Raw genomic sequence first — 19,725 nt, forward strand, 5'->3', positions numbered from 1 at the left:
CCATTCTGCAGTTAAGTTTTGCTACTGGAATATTTTATCTTCCTCATTTCCACTCATGCAACAGAGATCCATAGACAGTGTGAGACTTCAGAGGATGTTTTGGCATTGTCTTCTATGGTACTTCGGGAAAACCTGAAAGTTTTGCTTGGAAACTGTTCTGGAGGCATTGTAGCACCTGGACTGTTTGTGATACTAGCCTGGAAGATGGAAATTGTTCAACACATAGCCGAGAACCATACTCAGCACCAGCAACTAGTCTGAAACAGTTCTGCAGCCATTTTAGGTGTTCTGTTTTTTACGGAAAAATGTATTGCTGCAAGAGTTTGTGAATTTAGAGATATCCGTCTTTGACTGTGCTGTAGTGGAACACTGCTATGAAATGGAGAGCCCAGATTTGAACCGCTGAATCCTAGAAGCAGACCCCTCGCAGTGGAAAGGGCATGGACAGGGCATTTATTACCACTAGGGATCCCTTTGGGCCTCTTTGGTAAAGAACAATAGCATAATTTTCTTTTAAATCTCTTGTAACGTGAACTTAGAGGCTGGATCCATGGATTAAGAAAAAGAACCAACGTGGATCATCACAACGTTGTGGATCACAACGGCGGGCACTTCTGTCAACGTGAGACAAACCGTGGTTTTGAGCGTTCCCCGTGACGGTCCCACCGCGTGTCGGCTAACGGGATCTGATGAGGAGATGGGGGGGCTCCTGACGATGGAGGAGGTTCGGCTTTTAGGGCGGCTGCTTAAAAGGGGGAAAAAAAAAACTCCTTCCCGTTTCCAGTAAAAATCAGCGACAAACCAGCACCCCAGATCTTAAGAGTACTCGAGCAGTCCTCGTACTCTGGAGATCCTCTGTCCAAACAAGGAGACCCAACCGCACAGCGGCTCGCCCGAAAGCCCACGAAGCGCGAGGCCGGCGCTGGCCCGGGAGGCCGGGCCCGGCTCGGCGGCGGCTCAGGGCAGGGCCGGGCCGGGCCGGGCAGAGCCGCTCCTCAGGGCCCCGGCGGGCCGGGGCGGGGCGAGGCGGGAAGCGAAAGCCCCGCGGCGGCGGCGGCGGCGGCGGTGGAGGCGGGCGGGGGGAAGCTGCGAGCGCGGCGCGGCCATGGCCACGGCGCTGGCGGGCTCGGAGCCGAGCTCGGAGCCGGACGCCGAGGCCGCGCCGGCGGCGCTGGACGCGGTGCCCATGGTGGCGCTCAATTACGGCGTGCGGCGCCGCTTGGGGCTCTACCTCAACCCGCGGGCGGCGGTGGCGGCCGACTGGACGGCGCTGGCCGAGGAGCTGGACTGCGACTACTTAGAGATCAAGCGGCTGGAGGCGCTGCCCGACCCCACGGCCGCGCTGCTGGAGGAATGGCAGCGCCGCTGCCCCGGCGGCGCCACCGTGGGCCGCCTGCTCCACTTCCTGCGGGTCTTGGGCCGCCAAGACATCTTGCTCGACCTGGCCGCCAGCATGGGTGAGACGCGCCGTCGCCGCCCCCCCCGGCTCGGTCCGGTCCGGTCCGGTCCGGTCCGGTCCAGTCTGGTCCCTCACGGGGCTCTGCTGCGCGCGGCCCCGCGCAGGGCGGGAAAGAGCCGCCCCCCCCCCCACCCCGGTCGCCTCCATCTTGTCGCCCGGCCTGTCCTGACGGCGCCCCTCGGGCTTCCCCCCCGGCGCCGACCTGAGCGTTTCGTGTCTGACAAGACCCCGTGGAAGATCACGCCGGGTCCCCGCAGGGCTGGTTCCCTGCCTCTGGCGCTCCCGCCCGCGCCTGTCACCCGTCGGGAGGCGATGCTGCTTAGTTAGTTTGGTCCCTGCCGTCCCACCTCCACTGAGGAATTTAAAAAAACCAAAAAGCCCCCAACAAACAGAAGAGCCCAAACGTTAACCCGTCCTGCGTTTCCCTGAGCTGCACGGTAACCCGCCTCGCTTCCAGGACAGCGGGGTTCCTCTACTTCCGTGTTCCTGCCAGTCCCAAGCCCTGCAAAGTAATCATCTGTCTTCGCCCCGAATCTTTGATAATAAAGATTATTTGTGTAACAGGATGCTTTTGAGCAAGATTAGCCGGGAGAAAGCTGGCTACAGGAGGAAAAATCATTTCTTTGCAAAAAAGGGAGTGAATTTTATGCAGAATCAGGGAGAAATAGTAAATGCCAAGGTCTCGGTGCTGTTTTACAACTTGTTCTTTGCAGACGCTTTGCGCTTTATAGACTCACAGGAGTTGTTAGATCTGCAATCAGGAGCGGAACTTTGTTGCCGAAGTATTTCCAAAGCCGAGGACGTCCCTGGCGTTGTTGCGTGCTGTAAAAAGTAGTTTACTGGGTTAGTGATGGAGAAATAAGAAATCTCACTTCCTGTTACTCACTGAGAGAAAGGAAGATGTAGAAATGCCTCTGTGTGGAACAGCTTAACCAGCAGCCTACAGAGGACTTTCTCATACTCCTACTGTTCTTCTTGATCAAGAATGCGCTTTGAAGACTCTGTGTTTTAGGGAAAAAAAAAAAAAGGATTGGGCAGTGTGCTTCATGATCCACAGCTGTCTCCTTTCATGTGAAATTCATAACAAATAGCAGAAGCTTCCAACTCTCTGTTAGGAGAGCTGAGACCTGCATACAACTTCTGTACTTCACCTAGTCTTATTCTGGCCTCGAGTTCAGGAGCTGACCCCTTGGAAGGGCCTTGTGGTGAACAGCCTTTTGGAGACACTGAATCCACAGCAGTGGAAAGAGTGGGAGGAACGTGAAGTTCAGGAAGGTCATGAGTTCTGCCTCGCTGCGGGTCACGCTGATAAGAGGAGACTGACAAATTCTTGGAAGAATTTCATTGAAGGCTATTCAGTGCAGAAACATTGGCTCAGGAAACCCCTGAACTGCAAATTGGTCAAAACTAGTAGGTTATTTTAGGAAAGTATCGCTGTATATTTATTCTTATATTCTTCCCTAGGCATTTGTTTTTGATCACTGTTGGAGACAAGATATGAGGCTAGTTGGACCCTCAGCCTGACCCGATCTGGCCGTTCCTGTCTTGTATTAGTCTTATCTGAAGACTGGCGTTAGGGCCTGTGGTCTGCTGCTAGCGCTCCGAGCCGTGGCAGAAGTCAGCCTCCCCTCAGAAGGGAGGAAACTTGGAAAAAGAAAGAAAGAAAACGGAAGGTTGCATCCACTCTTGAGTGTGGTATTTCCTGATCTCGGAGGTGTCTTTGTGTAGTCCGTTAGGACTCGTAGCGTGGGATTCAGCTCGGAGATTAAAGCGTCAGTATTTAGGGTTCTGCCTGCAGATGTCTGCGTGTGTCAGTGGTTTGCGCTTCCATTACAGGAAGCACAGATCAGCCCACCCAGAGGCATCGTAAGTCGTTTGAGAGGCCTTAGGATATCTCACGTGTCTCCAGAAGGACATGGGCTGCTTGTAGATCCAGGAGCATATCTGTTAGCCTCTAACAGATGTCTCAGATACTCTAGGATATCTCAGATGACAGCGGATGCCTTTGCGTTGGCAAATGAGCCAGGCTCCCCTGGGACACAGCATCCCTGTTGAAAAACAGGGCAAATGAGTTAAAAAAAACTCATTGATGTTTGCAGGATATCCACTTGCAGGATACAGCTTTCTTAGCAGCTTGTCTGTCCTAGTGGATCTGCCAGAAGTGTAATTTCTCTCCGAAGCTGATTTCGTTGTTCAGTTTTTTAGGGTTGTAAAGGTCTTGGCTTTGGTACCTTTTGCTCTTTCCTGCTGAAACTCAGTGAAACTTTGTTTCTTCCTGGCTAGTTATAAAAGTGCTACTTGCCTGCTTGACAGTTAATCTTTTTTCTCTCTTTTCTTGCAATGAACACATTTCACTAATCATTTTGCACATCAGATTTCATGTTTTATCATTTCTCTGTAGTCCTTCAGGTTTGTGTTTGACAGTTAGAGGAATGGAAGCCTAAACTGTTTTATTGGTTACATGCTGGGTGGAATGGGACAACTTAGTTTGTGAGACTTTCTTGCTACTTTGTTGTTTTGGTTTGGATCCTTTCCTTCATGGGCCTTCAAAGTTGTCTTTGAGTCTTGTTCGCTAATCAGCCTGTGTACTCAGACATTGTTTCATATTGAGGTCTTATTCATGCCAAATTACTGAATGCTTTTCATCACTTCGGGTTCACTGGACCTATTGGTGGTTCCAGGACAGTAGGGTCCCCAGTTTGCACTTGTAATAAAACCTTGAGACTCTGGTATTTCACTCTGAAACCTTTGCCCGACTCTGGGGTTTATCCTGCAGGGATAAATGGGCTCGGGGATTACAGCATAATGCCGTCAATAATCTATGCATGCACATAGGCTTGAACAGATGAACCAGGAGAACGCTTACCTTAATGAAAATATGTGTCATCATGTGAATGATGTGATAAGCTCTGGGACCAGTCTAGAAAAATTCAGGACAGGCCAACATAGATGCTGTTTATGCAACTGGAAGAAGTAAGGAAGAAGACACGGAGCAAAAACATTTAAAATGGATATTTCTGTGGTGAGGACTAATAATAATATGTCTTTAAACAGCTGCCTGTTCTTGCCCACTCAGCACTAAGTATTTCGGATTGTGAACCTGGTAACCTAAGGGAACAGGGCATATTTAAGGTGCTTTCAGCCTGCCAGTCCTTCCCGTGGCCTGTTGCCCAGTTTAAAGCAGCTTTGGTGATGATTTCAAAGACAGCGACTTACATGATGTGAAATGTGCACACCTCATGAAAACAGGCAGCCGGCAGAGAGGTGGGACGCAAATTTGTGCTTTACCGAGGAAAGAGTTGAAATCTGAAACACCTGATTCATTTCTCTGCAAAAGAACCCACATTGGGAAAGAGGAGGGGAGAGAGAGGGAGTGCCTCAGCCGCAGGAAAGGCTTGGATCAGATCGGACACCTTATTAGGCAGAGGATAATCTAGTCGTGAGACACAGAGCTATGAGACTCAAAGGCACAGGATGGGCTTCAGGAGTTAAGCTTCCTGCACAGCTGTTTGCTCCTGTTCATGGTGGGGTTAGAGCAGTGCTTACCAGGCTCTCACGCACATCTGATATTTGCAGTAGATTTTCTCTGCTCGTGCTGTCACTACATCAGTGAACTCTGTAGATGTTTCAGCCTAACCCTCAGAGAATAATTGGTACTTTTCTGATTGGTACTTGTTTTTTTTTTTTTTTTGAATCTTGAGTAGTAGGGAAGACACTAGGGAGTTTCATTTCTTTGTTAATTGCCAGTTCAAATCTACTTTTACTTTCAAGTTCCTATGTAAATGCAGATTGCAGAGTGGCAGAGGCCGTAGGGTTTCTCCTCACTTCTCCAAAGACTTTACATTTAGATTTGTAATTCATTTTTAATCCTAATTCTGCTTGTAATAGATCTGTGTCCGTCGCTATCTTCTTGTGGGAAATTCACAGCAGCAAATATGACAGGTCTTCTTGTCCTTGAAATTGTATATCCACTTTGCTTGAGCTAAAAGAGGATCTCCACTTGTGGCTGGAGAATAGAAAGCCTGTTTCAGGGACTATATAGAATTTTACATGGCCTTCCGTGATTCCTGAATGTGATGAATGCATGCAGGACTGCACTTGTTGTCACCTCTAATGCTGTCACCTCCTCCCTGCCCCCAAGTTATTTAATGTCTTTTAAATATTTCAAAATGCACAACAATGACAGCAAAAAGTAGGGTTATTAAGACCTATTATGTGTATGATGCATGTTGCATAGGTATACCGGGAATATATACTGGGATATACTAGAACTAAGGATACTAGGAGGAGGTTGGTTTAAAACAGATAAAAGAAAGTGCTTCTTTACACAGCAGGAGCGAGCTTCCGGAGTTCATTGCTAGAGGAGGTGGTAGAAGCAGTATCAAGAGGTTCAGAGAGGTGTTAGATAAATTCCTGGACAGCAGGTCCATAAACAGGTACTTGAAAGAACAGAGAGGGATATTCCTTCTAACATCCCTGACCCAGGAAGTAGCTAATCCCATTTTTAAAGAATTTCACCAGTGTAAAACCGTCATCACAGGAGCTTCTTGGGTTGGTTGTGTCTTTTTGCAGAAGCGGACTGTAAGAAATACTTAAAAAGGAAGCAGCAGGAGGCCGACCAGCCACTTCAGGTCCCAGCAGTAGACAGCAGTGTGCCAAGGACATCAGAACTGTTGGGCATCACAACTAGAGATGATCCATACGGTAAGTGACCGTGCACAAAATTGCTGCATGATACTTCACGTTGGGATTACACTTAGGTGTAGGCAGATCCCTGTGAGAAACCCGTTTACTACAAGTTTACTTTATTACCTATGACTTTTTCATAACCCAGGCTAGAATGATGTAATTGATAGTCTGCAGGCATTTTTATTTATCCCATTGCCCAATTTCCTGAGGCAGAGACGAAGAGCAACCCCGGTGAATGCTGTACCCAGAAATAGCCAGGTAAAGAGTGCACCAAAGAGGAGACTTTCCAAAACGTGTCCCCTACCATAGCCTGGCTCAGACCAAGGAACAACTGCTGGTGGCTGAAAGCACGATGAATTGGAGTAAAGGGGGAAGGATCCCAAAGCAGATTGCCTTGGCTGCACTCCCAGTCTTAAACAGATGTAACTGTCCTTAATAAAAAGGAAGTGAGTCTTGAAATATTGCTGAGTGTGAAGCAGGGAGAGAGAGGAAGTGCAGCTCCGTGTGAATGTGATGAACTGCATGTGCAGCTCTGTGGGTGTGTGTGCAGGCCTGTGTGTGCCACTCCGTGCACACATGGGGCCATTATTATTCCCCCAAAGGGTCCATAGGCCAGACCAATACACCACTGTTTGTACACAGCAGCTTTGCTAGACACGACCAAGTTATCTCTCTGCCCTGAAGTACACCCACAGCAGTGTCCTCAGCTTGGCTGGCCTGGCAGCCAGTTACCCTTCTGTTTGGCTGAATGCTTCTTGGGCTGGATCTGACTGCTGGATTGCCACTTTTCTGATCAGCTTGTAGAGCCTGACTTCTTTTCTCACTGCAGTAGACTTTAACGGGCATAACAGCCTTAAAGTATAGGTAGTGACATTGGTATGGAAATGAAAGAACACAGTGTCCAGCAGTCTTAAGGAGCTTAATTGTGAGAGACTTTGCCCTTAAAATAGAGTATTTAATCTTTGAGTGCATGCTAAATGAATGAGAGCTGCCAAGCATTAACATTTTTGGAAAACAGGGTCATTTACTTAGGATGTGACTTCAGGTACCCAAATTTGAAGTCTTAGCCATAAAACTTGCAGGTTCCAAACTTCAGGGCCTGCCTTGTACCTCAGTAGAGAGTGGATGTCAGGGCATTGGTGGATGAAGGGCCTTCAGAAAACTTTTGGTCAGGAAGCTTGTAAGTCTGAGATCTGAAGCAGAGAACCAGGACCCAGAGCCTCAACGCTACTTAAATGTGTAACTTCCAGGGAAAAACCACAGCAAAAGGCTCTGAGTTGCATCCTCGGGGATACTCTACTCTCTCCAGCTCTTCCATACGCTCTCTCACCTCTGCCTCGGCAGAGCTGATGTCTGTATCTTAGCTACCCTTGCCTAAACACCACCAACAAATGTGGGTTATGCTAGTAGCCTGGACCGTCAAACAAAGCAGTCAAGGCACAGACGTATGCTCCTTCCTGCTGTTACGGACAAGAGTCTGGACTGAAGGACAGCTGATCTGGTAAAATGTTAAATTACAGCAGCAAGTTTGTCTGTCAAAGCCCCTAGTTCTGAGTCAAGGGCTGTGGGAACTCCTGAGTGCTCACTACAGGAGTCAAGTTAACTTTGTTTCCAGTAAAAGATGGTAACTAAAGATTTTAATGGTTTCAGGGAACGGAACAGAGATGTTTGATGCCTTCATCTGTTACTGTCAGAAGGACCTTCAGTTTGTCCAGGAGATGATCAGAGAGCTGGAACAAACAGAGTTCAAACTGAAGCTCTGTGTATTTGATCGGGATGTCTTGCCAGGAACATGTGTGTGGTCCATCACTGGAGAACTTATAGAAAGGAGGTAGGTGAACCGTGGCTGTTTGGGACAGCTCAGCGTAACGGAACATTGCATTCATTCTTTCTACTGTGTTGTCTGCAGTGTGGTGCCAGCGAAGTGATAAAAATCCACAGGGATGTCTTTATGGGGTTTGTTTTATGCTCTCAGCAAAAGAAGGAGGATTCAAGCATTCCCAAACATGTAGCTTCATAGAATTCACAAGGAAGGAGCCATTGTAGTGGTGCTGCTTACGCTTGATCCCTTTTCTTTGGCCAGAACATCTGGCAATTGCATTTTTGAAAGAGATCTGGAAATGAATACAGCTCCAAGCTGAGTTAGCTCCACCCAGCAATGTGGGGTTTGAAGGGACAGCACAGGTGTTGACGCTGGCTCTGACTTCGGGGATCCTTCAAATCTCTGTGGGACTCAAGCACGGACTGGAGCTGTGCAACATAAGAGCAACTCCCCAGATAGAGAGCTGCCTACAGAAAGTGCTCTTTAGTGTCAAGAAGGGAGGTACTGGCCTTTGGAGCTCTTTTGCTCCTCCAGTCCTGCTAAATTAGGCTCAGTGAAAAATCCAGACACAGGTGTTTGGATTCTAACATCAGTCTTTCAGATGGATGTGGCTTGGCATTTAAGAGACCTTAATAAGGCCTCATTTTGTTGACTGTTGTACAGCACAGCCTCCCATAAAGAGCCTAATGTGTAGTTTACAACCAAGTGAATTCACCAGACCGGGTGAATTCACAGTAATATTAGTATAATAAACCTTTGTCCAGATCATATTAATATAAAAAAACAGTGATGCTCAGTCGCTAGGGGAGTATGTGAGCAGATAATTAAAGATGGCATTTTTTGGTAATATATAGACTGAAGATCAAATAAAGATTGCACAGACAAGCTGGGTTTTTTCGTGTTAGTATTTGAGTGTGCAGCTGTAATGAGGTTTTTCTGTATAATGTAGCTGTCTGTCAGTAGACCTTACCCTGTAGTTTATTTCTGCTGGAACACAGTTGCTGACTTCATTTTTCCACTAGAACAGTACTAAGGAATACATATTTTTACCAGTGAGGATAAGACACATCTCTAATGGTTTTTTTTTTTCCTTCCCTGACTGCTTTAACTTAGGTGTCGGAGGATGGTGGTCATCATTTCAGATGATTACTTGGAAAGTGATGAATGTGATTTCCAGACCAAATTTGCTCTTAGTCTTTCCCCAGGTAAGATCTTGCAAATACCCCATTTAAAATTTCATATCAATATTATTGTTTGTATTACAGTAATAGCTGAAGTTTCAGCTGAGATCTGTGCCCTGCTACTGAGCACTGTACAAATGCAGAGCGTGAGGGTCTCAGATGAGTTTAAACAGGTGAGCTAACTAAGAGTGAGAAAGAAGAAATTAAGTAATTGGTGGTTACAGAACCAGGAATAGAGCATGGCTCTCCTTAGTCTCACACCTGGGTTCTTTCTACTGACCATCCTGTCTCATGTTTGTCAAAGTCCACACAGGGATTGTCCTGGGTTTAATACTCTTCACTAAGCAAACAGATTTATTGCTGTTAAAAGTAGCCATTAAAACAAACAGTGGTTTGACAATTTTGTTGTGCAGGCAGGGACCTGGATTTGGTTCCTTGCCCAGCCGCTGACCTTCTGTGTGACTACGAGCAAGAAGTTTTGCTGCCGGTGCTTCAGGGCTCTGGCTGTCAAACGGGCTAATGCTGCCTGCTTCAGAGATGCATACATTTCAGGGATGGCTTGTGAAGTGCTTCAATATCCATATAGGGAATATGCTATTGGAGGGCAAATTGATATAGTAAACTTAGGGTGTTAGTAAATGCTGAGGCTAGGGTAGCAGTTAATGAACGTTCACCTTTTTTGCAGAGATCCTTGAGTATTGTGGATATAGGCCAACAAAATCTTGAAAGAATTTTAAACTTGGAAAAATCTATTCCTTCTGTTGTTCTGAATTGAAGAACCATCCATTTATTTCTGTCAAGTCTGTTCAGATGGCTTTGCTCTAACTGCTACTTATCCTACACTCTTGTATGTTCCTGAGGAGTAGATGTAGCTTAGCCTAACAGCATGGAGGATATACACTATCTGTTAGGAATGTCCGCATGTGCAGTCTTTTTTCTAGATAGGGTGCTTGACATCATGTATAAATGATGTGTCAGAGGTTAAATGGGAAGCCAGTGGCAGAGCTAGGAATTAGCTTCATTTTCCTTGATGCTAAAATTTCATACCATGGCCAATAATCCATTGAGGAGCCCTAACAAATTGCATCAGCCCCTAATCATAAGGATTTGTAGCAAAGTCCTTCTAGTTCTGCAGCAATTGTTCATTGGCAGCACACCCTTCATTAGGACAACCAGAAAAGAAATGCTCATCTGTGTGTAATGAGTTGATCTCTACCAGTAAAAACATTGCATGCAAGTACAGGCTGTTAGAAATAATAGGGTAACAAATACGCAAAAGGATTTGGTGATAAATGCTGAGTACTCTATGGATTACTTAGGTATCTGCTGCAGTTACGAAATCTTGCATTGCCTCGTCCAGGTCTCAGCATCATCACTTGTGCTGGGCAGCACAGTTTAGCTGGTAGCAGGTTTCCATATGAAAGAGGAAGAGGTTCCTCTTCAAAACAGCTGCTCCTTCAAGCAATAGTAATCACAGGGCTAGGTAGTCTGATCTTGGGCATGGCTCCAAAAAGGCAGTCAATGCTGGCAGAGTGATTCCTAGCAGCCCCTTATAATTGGTGGGTACTGCAACAGAATATCTCAGTGAATCAGGCTAGGAGGAGAAAGAACTGGAGACAGCCCAGTAAAGCTGATCATCTAGAAGAAGCTTAGTCTCTCCGTTTTCTCTTCATGTACATCTGGAAGTAGTCAGGACTGTATGCTGCTGTTTGCATTCAACAAGAAACTCTGCTTTGTTCTTTTTTATCTGCAGTTCAGTAGGGCTTTACCACTCCCGCTTGGGATCAGTGCAAGCTGCCATATGCATGTTAGATGAAACGTGGGGCCCTGTTATATATTTGAATGAGGTCTTTGTAGTGGCGGCCCTGTGATTCAGAAACTTACTTTCTAGGGTTAAAGCTAGTTGCATTGTACCAATGTGACTCAAAATCAGTGTCAAACCTCACGTTCCTGGACCTTCTCTGTGTGTGTGTGTGTGTGTGTGTGTGTTTGTAGTGCTGCGAGGAGAAAATAGTACAGAATCTGACTGTAGCTGTGTGTAATCTCCTGCCTGTGTGACTTGTCTTACAGGTGCTCGTCTCAAACGGCTGATTCCAGTCAAGTGCAAAGCCATGAAGAACGAGTTTCCGAGTATCTTACGGTTCATTACAATTTGTGATTACACCAATCCTTGCACCAAAAAATGGTTCTGGACAAGACTGGCAAAATCTCTCTTGCTGCCGTGATTCAAAGTTATAAGATCCAGGTGTTTCCTTTTTTTTTTCCCTTCCTTTTTTTAAAAATATCTCTCCTGGCTGTGCCTTTGGACCGTGGTGTCATTCATGAAGTCTTCAACTACTGCAGAACATCTTTCCTCGCGGTCTGTGTTTGGAGCCCACAACTGGGAACAAAGCATTTTCTCTAGCACTTTTTCATGGCTTGAAAGGGGAAATAAAGCAATTGCCTGGGTGTTCCTGTTCAAGTCAATGAGCAACACTATCCAGCACTTCATGTAGTAAGGACTTACACTGAATATATACATTTAAAGGCTGAGTCATTAATGTGGGAAGGCTCTATTGTAAACATTGAATAAAATCTGGGAATATAAAATGCTGGTATAAAACATTAAATAATCAAAGCCTCAAACTCCAGGCTTTTTAAAAAATATTTCATGTTATTTTAAGAGCTGTTTAATGGATATAGAAACTTCTAGGGTTGGGCTGGGAGCTTGTAGGGTGATGGTGTCTTTTCTAAATTGCATTGAAATCCCATGGCTGCTCACTGATGTACAGGAAGTAAGGTTTAAAATAAGGTTTTAATCTCAGGCCATTTCCTACTTGGTGAATGGCAGGGCCATGAGAATGACCAGTTTTGGGAGCCTTGTCTGCAGAGCCGAGCCTGCTCTGCCTGTCCGTTGCCAGTGAGCTGTGTGTCCTGGTCTGTGCTGCAGCCCTGCTGCTTGGGCAGCACGGAGGAATTTGCATTGCCAGTCCCTGGTCTGTGCTTGTTCTTAGGGTAGACAGTCTCCTTCAGTCTTTGTTTTTAAAAGAGTAGCAAACATATTTTAATTGTTTAGAAGCACTACAAAGAAAAGAATGGTTCTCACTTTGTTCTTAGCAATATCTGCAGTATTGCAAAATTAGAGCAATTACTCTTGCAGTCATAACTAATGCAGCATTACTGAACTCTGTTTTCTGTTGGATATATTTTGCTCCTTAAGTTTTGTCCCAATATGCCTTTTCTGTGTTCATTTACAGGGTGAATCCCTTGTCACTAGCATTTTCTGAGATAGTCCCTCAGGTTTGCTGTAAGTGATTAATTTTTGCTTATTAAAAGCAAGGACTATAACAAAGGATATGTTCTTGTAACATACTCTGTCTGTGTTCAGGTCACATTTAGTTAAGTGCCGTGTTTTATACCAGCATTTTATATTCCCAGATCTTATTAAATGTTTAAATTCGAGCCTTCTTGTATTAGTGATTCAGTCTTTAAATGTTTATTTTTGGTGAAAGTCCTTACTACCCAAAATGTGAGGTACTGTTGCTCATTGACTTGAAGAGGAACAGATCTCTGCACCTTGTGGGATCAGACCTTAAGTTGTTTGAACTGGAAGAGCTGGCCAAAATACAGCTTTTTGAGATGCCTCAAAGATACAGGGATAAATATCAGATAAAGAGTGTGTTTGGGCTGCTTCAAAAAATTAAAGGGTAATGTTACTTTAATAGGAAAGCATATTTTAATTAAGTGCCACAATTAATCATTAATGTATATTTGTGAATGGGGCTAGGAACAACATTGACATTTCTCTACATGTTAGATTTAGCCTTGAATTTTGCAGACTTCAGTGCCACTTCAGTGGCTTTCATCACTTCTTGGTGCTTGGGGGTGGGAGGCAAGGGTGCTGCCCAAAGTGGTGTTTTAAAGGGACCTGTTGGTATATTAAACAGATTTTCAGTAAATATTTACTTTCTAAATAGGGAAGAGAGGAATTTTGCCTATGTATCTGCACTCGTTTGAACTCTACCACTTAGTTCATTCCTTCAGCCACTGACTCATGTTGATTTTATAGCTTAATGATTTACAGTTTACATGTTTAAGATTGTATCTGGTTGTCAGTCTTTTATAGTTTTTTTTTTTTTTTTGTAAAGCATTACCGCGGCTGAATTCTTCAGATAGAGACTTGTGCACCTATCTTTTTCTCTCTATGAAGGTGCGTGCTACAAAGGTCTGTCAACATCCCACTGCTGGTTCCTTCTAGCAGACAGGCCAGTCCTTGACTTCAACAAGAGAAGCGTGTTCACACACCTAACATTAGTGTCAGGGGACGTTTTTGAATAGGCCAACAAACTGGGCATGTTTCTGTCCCTCCTGTAAGTATAACTGCTACCATGGTGCTAAGAGAACATTGGCACCTTTCTGTCTTGCTAGATCAAGTGAGAAGTCCATGGGTGTGGGAGGAGAAAAGTTAAGCTGATGATGTGCTTCTAAGTCAGTTTATCTTCACGTGCTGTTGCTCTCAGGCCTCCCCTGCAGAAATGGAGACAGCTGCTTGCCTTGGCGTTTCTGCATAATCGTTAAATGTTAATTATATAATAGTTTCTGGAGGCTACTTGATCCCCCGTCACTCCTGGAGCTTGGAGAATTCTCATACTACGGAGTGTCTATAAACATTAATTATGGGTCATTACTGGCAGGACTGAACCAGATTCCTCTTCATTTAAGAACTGAAAGAACTTGTCTGGTGGCTTATTAAAGGGGAGAACAAAAACTTGAGGCTCTTTGGTCCAAACGCTAGAGGGAGGTAATGGTCCATGCTGCGAGCATTGGATTCAGAGCTGGTATCGAGCCAAGCCACCAGTTACACTGCGAGGGGGGAGAACTGAGGCACTGGAAAGCTGTGCGTGGTTTGAGTCCTGGGGGGAGACAAGAGGAGAGCTTTTTTTTCTTTCTTCTGCCCCTTGCACCTTCTTCTAGAGCGAATATACCTGAAATAATAGTTCACAAGTTTTGATGGCAGATTCAGCCTCTTACAGTGTCTTCTGGATATGCATCCCGATGTGTGGTTTGGGACCTGGGATGTTGCAAATGAGCGAAAAATAATAACAGTTACATTAATAATAGATGATGTGGTGATCGATGGACTGAAAAAAGCACTGCTTCTGGAAGGGAAATGAAGAACAAGATTTCAATTTCTACATCTTCTGAATTCCACTAGATTAGCGTGCTATTCAAAATAATTCTAAAAGATGTCAGTGCTCAGGCTGGATCTTATTATCACCTAACTTCTATGCCTCGGTTCTTCCATCTGTCTATCTTGGATGCAGCACAAGTATTTCTGTTAATGGAATGTTACTTTTTTAAAAGCAGTCAAAAATTGTCTTGTATGCTAAAATAACTCTTTTGGGGTAAAGAGAAGTAATAGCCCTAAAGTTACAAAATGTGTTTAAAATATATACCCTTTTACCTATAAAATCAAGTTTATGCACTTCTGACATTGCCATATCTGTTTTGTCATGGTGACTTTATTATGACATCTATGAATGACATAATATCCAGTTATTGTAAACACATTTCAGCTGCAATTACGTGGTTCTCTTTTCCCCCCTTTTCACGCTCAGTGGAAGGGCCAAATATTGAACACCTTTAAAAAAGGGACTTACAAATCATAACGTTACATTGTTTCCATTTTGTTTCTTTCCTTCACTGAAACTGTTGTAGTTGAATCTGTTAGTACCAAATCATTTATTTTTATATATAGATAAAAATATATATATTTATATCACTTTCTATCCTGATATGAATCTCTGGAAAAGCATATATATTGTATAGCCATTCGAAAATAGTCAATTATTCTGTATTTTTTCTTCCAGCTTAAGAACAAACTATTGCTGCTTGTGAAAGCACAGTAAAATAAAGATGAAAAATCCTACAGGCTGAATCTCCTTCTTGGGCATCAGAGAATATTAGGTTTAAAAGGGAAGTGTTAAGTGAGAAATAGTACTGGGCAGTTCTTTTCTGTTTTCATATTTGTTTTTCTTGAACAGTTTCCGTGGTGGAGGTTTTTGACTGTGTCTGGAACATGGAGAAGTACAGCTGTATCGCACCAAGAGGAAAATTGATAAGGAAGTGTACTTCAGGCAGCTGATTCCTTTCCAGGTCTCACTTTTAGTTTTGCTGTCTGTAGTCTGTGTCTATCCCCGTGCCACCCTCTCTGCAGTGCTGGTACCAAACACGCTGGAGGTAATGGAGCCAAGGCTTGCATTTTCCACCTGCAGGAAGCAAAAGTGCTGCGTATTTAGCTCCTATTCGACATCCTTTCTAGAGATCCCAGCAAGAAATATATTGCCGTGCAGTGATATGGAGGATTTTGCCAGCTCTGTTTCCTTAGGCAAATGGCCAGGAGTGAGGCCAAGCCAGGGAAATAACTTAAAAATACAAACACAGCAACATTTGGGCCAAGGCCCTACCACAGGAAAAGAGAAAGAATCAGTGAATCATAGAAATGTTGCTTGGAAGAAATGTCTGGATGTCAAGGATCAGCTTCACTTCATATCAGGAGAGGCTGTATTGTAAGCCTCTTGCAGGACAATATTCCCCATAAAGCTTATGAAATAATGTCTTTGCTACGGGTAACACAAACCAGCACGTGTATAGTAACATGGAAATCATTGCTGATATTATTATTCTAGGTAGAAATCATGGGCAAGAACTGCCTAGCAGGAGGGAGCATGGTCTCAGAAGCGCAGGAATCCCATCAGCTTTCAGTGATGCTTCATGCCATGCAGCTGTTTAGATGGTTTTTGAAAAATTAATGATTTCTGCCTGTGTTTGAAACTGCATGAGCATAGCTTGGAGTCAGGGGGGCCGGGGAGTCTAGTCGTGGTAGCTCTTTTCCATCTTCCTTCTTTTTGAGTCAGAAGAAATAACTCCCTGTCCTACCTGTCGCTGGTTTTGCAACTTTGATGCGGGAACTTCTCTGTGGGCACCACGTCCTCATTTCCTGAAGGACAGCACTTACCTGGCGAAATTCAGTAACTGGTACGAACTGTTCCGGGCTTCAGAGGTGGGTGGTGACAGATGACGTATTGCCCCTTGATGGATCAAATTCTGTTTTTCATTTCATGAAAACAGTTGCTTTATCATGACAGAGGCACTCTTTGGTCCAGCGGGCACATTAACAAGAAGAAAATTAGCATAGGGAGGAAAATGTAATTATGCATAAAAAACAGGCTGGGAAAATGTTGTTTGATCATCTTGGAAACATACTTTAACAAGGCAACAAAAAGAAAAAAACAAGATACACATCACTGGAAAACATGCTAACAGAATTTATTAAAAAGAACCGCTGTCAGACCTATTGGGGTTTCAGTGGCTAAAAAACAACTAGACATGCACTGTATACAAATGTTTCTCTAAAGGTAGTTTTCTCTAGGTGCTGTATTATAGCTATTTTTGGTTCAGCTGATCCCCACCAGGATTTTGAGATGACTTTGAACCTGACTGAACTTCTTGATGAGTGCTATCAAGCCATGTCCAACAGCCTTGTTTATTTTCTAGCAAAATCTGCAGTCTGCAGAATGAAAATTGTTGTCGGCATTCTGGAGCTGCCACTGCTCTCTAAAGGTTTAATTAATTGAGCATGTATTTAAGTGTTAAGCCATTCCAAAGGCTGATTTATAAACAAGGCATTTTCCGCTCCTACTGCAGAGGCCAGTTTAGCAATGTGCCTTCCCGTCCCCCCGTTTCTGCTGATAAACCTGCCTGTGCAGTGCCAGGGGTTGGGGCTGTCCATGTCTGACCTGGACAATGCTTTATTGTATCTGAGCCAGGATAAGATGGGCTGCCCAAATGCGTGTTGTGAACTGCTGCTCTGTTCTGCGTGGGATAAAACCCCTCAGGTCAGAGGACGGGTGTTTCATCTGCTGCGGTTGCACTTTCTCCTGGCTGGCAGCAGGACTTGCGGTCAGTGGAAGGGAGGAGGTTGCCCCTCATTCTGCTATTCATTTCCTCCAATTCCTAAATGTGTTTAGCTTGTTTTTTGGTGGGGCTGGAGTGGAAGCAAGGAATGAACTTGGTCTCTTGACAAAAGAATGCCTGGAAACGCTGCTGCTCTCTCAAACCCCCGTTCTTAGCAAATGGGGAGCGCTCCAGGGAGACAGCGTGGTGGTAGATGGCTGGTAACAGAGAGGCTCAGGGAGGACTGCACGAGGGTTTCCTCTTGAGCTCTTTCCTTTGGCGTCCTCCAAGGCTCATCATACACCAGAGCCCTGGAACATCCACCTTGCTTGCCTTGGACCACCTTAGTGGAGCTTGGTCTCCAGGAGAGAGGTTCTGCTTCTCACCCCCATCAGCTCATGTCCCTTCTCTGCTCCCGCAGGCTCCTTCACACCCTGCACCCCACAGCACCCACCCAGGAGACTGGGCTTCAGCTGTCCTCCTCTTCAGCTGCCTTGGGGCTGGTCCCTCAGGAGGGGCGCTGCCCAGTGTCATCTGGTCACCTCCTGACGCCGCAGGGCAGAATGAGGTACTGGTGGTACCGATCGGTGGCTGTGCCCGAGGGCAGCACCACGACCGAGCATCCGGATTTGCCTTGGACCAGATAGATTTCATTCTGCTCTCCGCCCAGCCACCCTGTCCAGTAAGGAAAGGGCAAAAGTAGCAGGGCAGGCTGGATGCCAGCCCTGCGGGGAGAAGTTTGGTGCTGGCTCCTAAGGCAGGTGGCTGCCTTGGGGGAGCTGGGGACGGCTGCGTGGAGGTGCCAAGCTAGACCGTGCTGGACCAGGAGGAGGAGACCCTTGCTCCGCGTCTAGTGAGAACCTATGGGCTGAACCCTGTGAATCCTGTTCGCTTGTTACTGAAATCAAACTCAGGAGGCAATAAAATGGGTCTTCATCCACCGTTTGGGGTGCCAACGTATGGATTTATAGCAAATATGTTCAGGCAAATGTGTGTGGGTGCAATAAAATGAACTTTCCCAAACTTTCTGCAGCATTTTTCTGGCTCTGGTCTTCAGATATGTTCGCCTTCTGTTTGTGTCAGCAGAACTAATTTAAGAGCAATAAGCCCTAAGGTGCTTAACTGCTTGTGTGCTGGTTGGAGATCTCTTGGCTCAGAAACAAAATACACCATCCAAATGTGGAAAACTGCATAAGTGAATCTGAAGATGCAGGTCTGTTCCATGTTCTTCCAGAGCAACTGTAAACCCCACGGACTGCTTTAGAGTAATGCTTTCAAAAATGCTCGGAAATCTGGGTGACTGACTTAAAACTATCAGATCTGTGGAGATGTAGTATTTTTGGCAGCACCTGGCAGATATTTCTGACCGAAATATATGTGGAAATGAGATTTAAAGTGCATTAAGTTGAGGGCTAAAATGGACATTGCCCTTAAAATGTCAGTGGCTCAGCATCTCTAAAACTTCACATGGTAATAAAAGAACATCATTTTTCCGTATTAGTAAAGGGCCTTGGAGATTTTTAGAAAGAAAGGCAAGGAAGAGATGTGCCACGTTTTTTACTCTAAAAATATTTACTGTAAAAATGACTATTGCTTGTTTTTCCTAATACAGTTGTTCCTCAGCCTCCTTGGTGGCTTAACCTCTCTCAGCAATGCACCTGGCTGCTGGTGAGCCGCGTTGTTTTATCGAGCACTGGGAACGGGAGCTTTTAAGATTTTCTCTCTGAGCTCTCAGAAATCTCTCCTAATCAGCATGCTGCTCTTGACAGACGGCTTTTTCTTTCGCTCCAAGACATGCATATTGATCAGGCGTTGCCTTTTGTTACCTAGCATCCTGCCATCGATTTTAATTGTCCCCGATTGAAGAGGAAGCATTCAGTACACGTAGAATCGCCAAGGATGAAATTTTGCTTGCTGCACCTTTCGCCAGACGGTGCGCGCACAGCTAAGCCCTGAGGAGCTGTGGGTAGCCCTCTCGGCTAGCAATCTGCACAAATTATGCTGCAGTCAATTTTTCTCTATTAAATCAGTTTCTGATTCTCTGTGACAGCTTCCCCTGCCACAGGATTTCACACTTCAGCCGTTTGTTTCCGAGGTGCCACGCTGTTTTTTTGTGGTGCTGGTGATTCATCTAACCCGCAGATATGTTGCTCCTGTCTTCCCAGTTCCCTTTTGCCACTTCTCTCCTTAAAAGATTTGTATGACTCCAAGTGAGGGCTAAAGAAAGGACTCTTGGTGAGGCTCCCTCTCAGCCTCTCTATTCCCTGGAGAGGTTTGGGCACCTTCCCACTTCCTGGGACATCCGGATCAACTCCCAAATTCGTGGCGAGCCAAATAGACCTCAGCAGCAGCCAGCAAATGCAAAAAGGCCTTGGATTTTGATCTGACTTGATGCTTCTTGTGGCTCCTCTCTGGCTCCTTGTCAGCCCATGGGGCTTCTCCTGGGCTGGTCCCTGCAGCTCCCTCTCCTGCTGCTGCCCTGGGACAGCCTCTCTAAGAAGAAAACACAGCTTGAGCCTGTATTTGAGAGAGTGCTGAATCTTTCCATCCCTCCGGTGCAAAATGCCGAAGCTAGGAGCTTGGTGGCATCCATTAATTCTCCTTCTGCCTGCAGAAAAATTTCTCATAGTTAGCTTGGT

The 19,725-nt window shown here is 45.3% G+C and overlaps 1 protein-coding gene across 1 annotated transcript; it reads left to right on the top strand.

The window, feature by feature from the left end:
- The first annotated feature begins 1,066 nt into the window (after positions 1-1,066).
- On the top strand, positions 1,067-15,059 carry MYD88 (MYD88 innate immune signal transduction adaptor). The gene is made up of 5 exons (XM_068934162.1): positions 1,067-1,457; positions 6,032-6,163; positions 7,799-7,979; positions 9,084-9,175; positions 11,222-15,059. Exons 1-5 carry the CDS (start codon positions 1,106-1,108, stop codon positions 11,374-11,376), a joined length of 912 nt encoding a protein of 303 aa, XP_068790263.1. The 5' UTR covers positions 1,067-1,105; the 3' UTR covers positions 11,377-15,059.
- The last annotated feature ends 4,666 nt before the right edge of the window (positions 15,060-19,725 follow it).

The sequence above is a fragment of the Struthio camelus genome, chromosome 2 (genome assembly GCF_040807025.1).
Source record: "Struthio camelus isolate bStrCam1 chromosome 2, bStrCam1.hap1, whole genome shotgun sequence".
Lineage (NCBI taxonomy): Eukaryota > Metazoa > Chordata > Aves > Struthioniformes > Struthionidae > Struthio > Struthio camelus.

Bases quoted from the DNA above. Each gene is read 5' to 3' on its own strand.
- MYD88 (XM_068934162.1), top strand. From the start codon at position 1,106: ATGGCCACGGCGCTGGCGGGCTCGGAGCCGAGCTCGGAGCCGGACGCC. The intron at 6,164-7,798 runs GTAAGTGACCGT...TAATGGTTTCAG, and splicing joins AACTAGAGATGATCCATACG to GGAACGGAACAGAGATGTTT. The intron at 9,176-11,221 runs GTAAGATCTTGC...CTTGTCTTACAG, and splicing joins TGCTCTTAGTCTTTCCCCAG to GTGCTCGTCTCAAACGGCTG.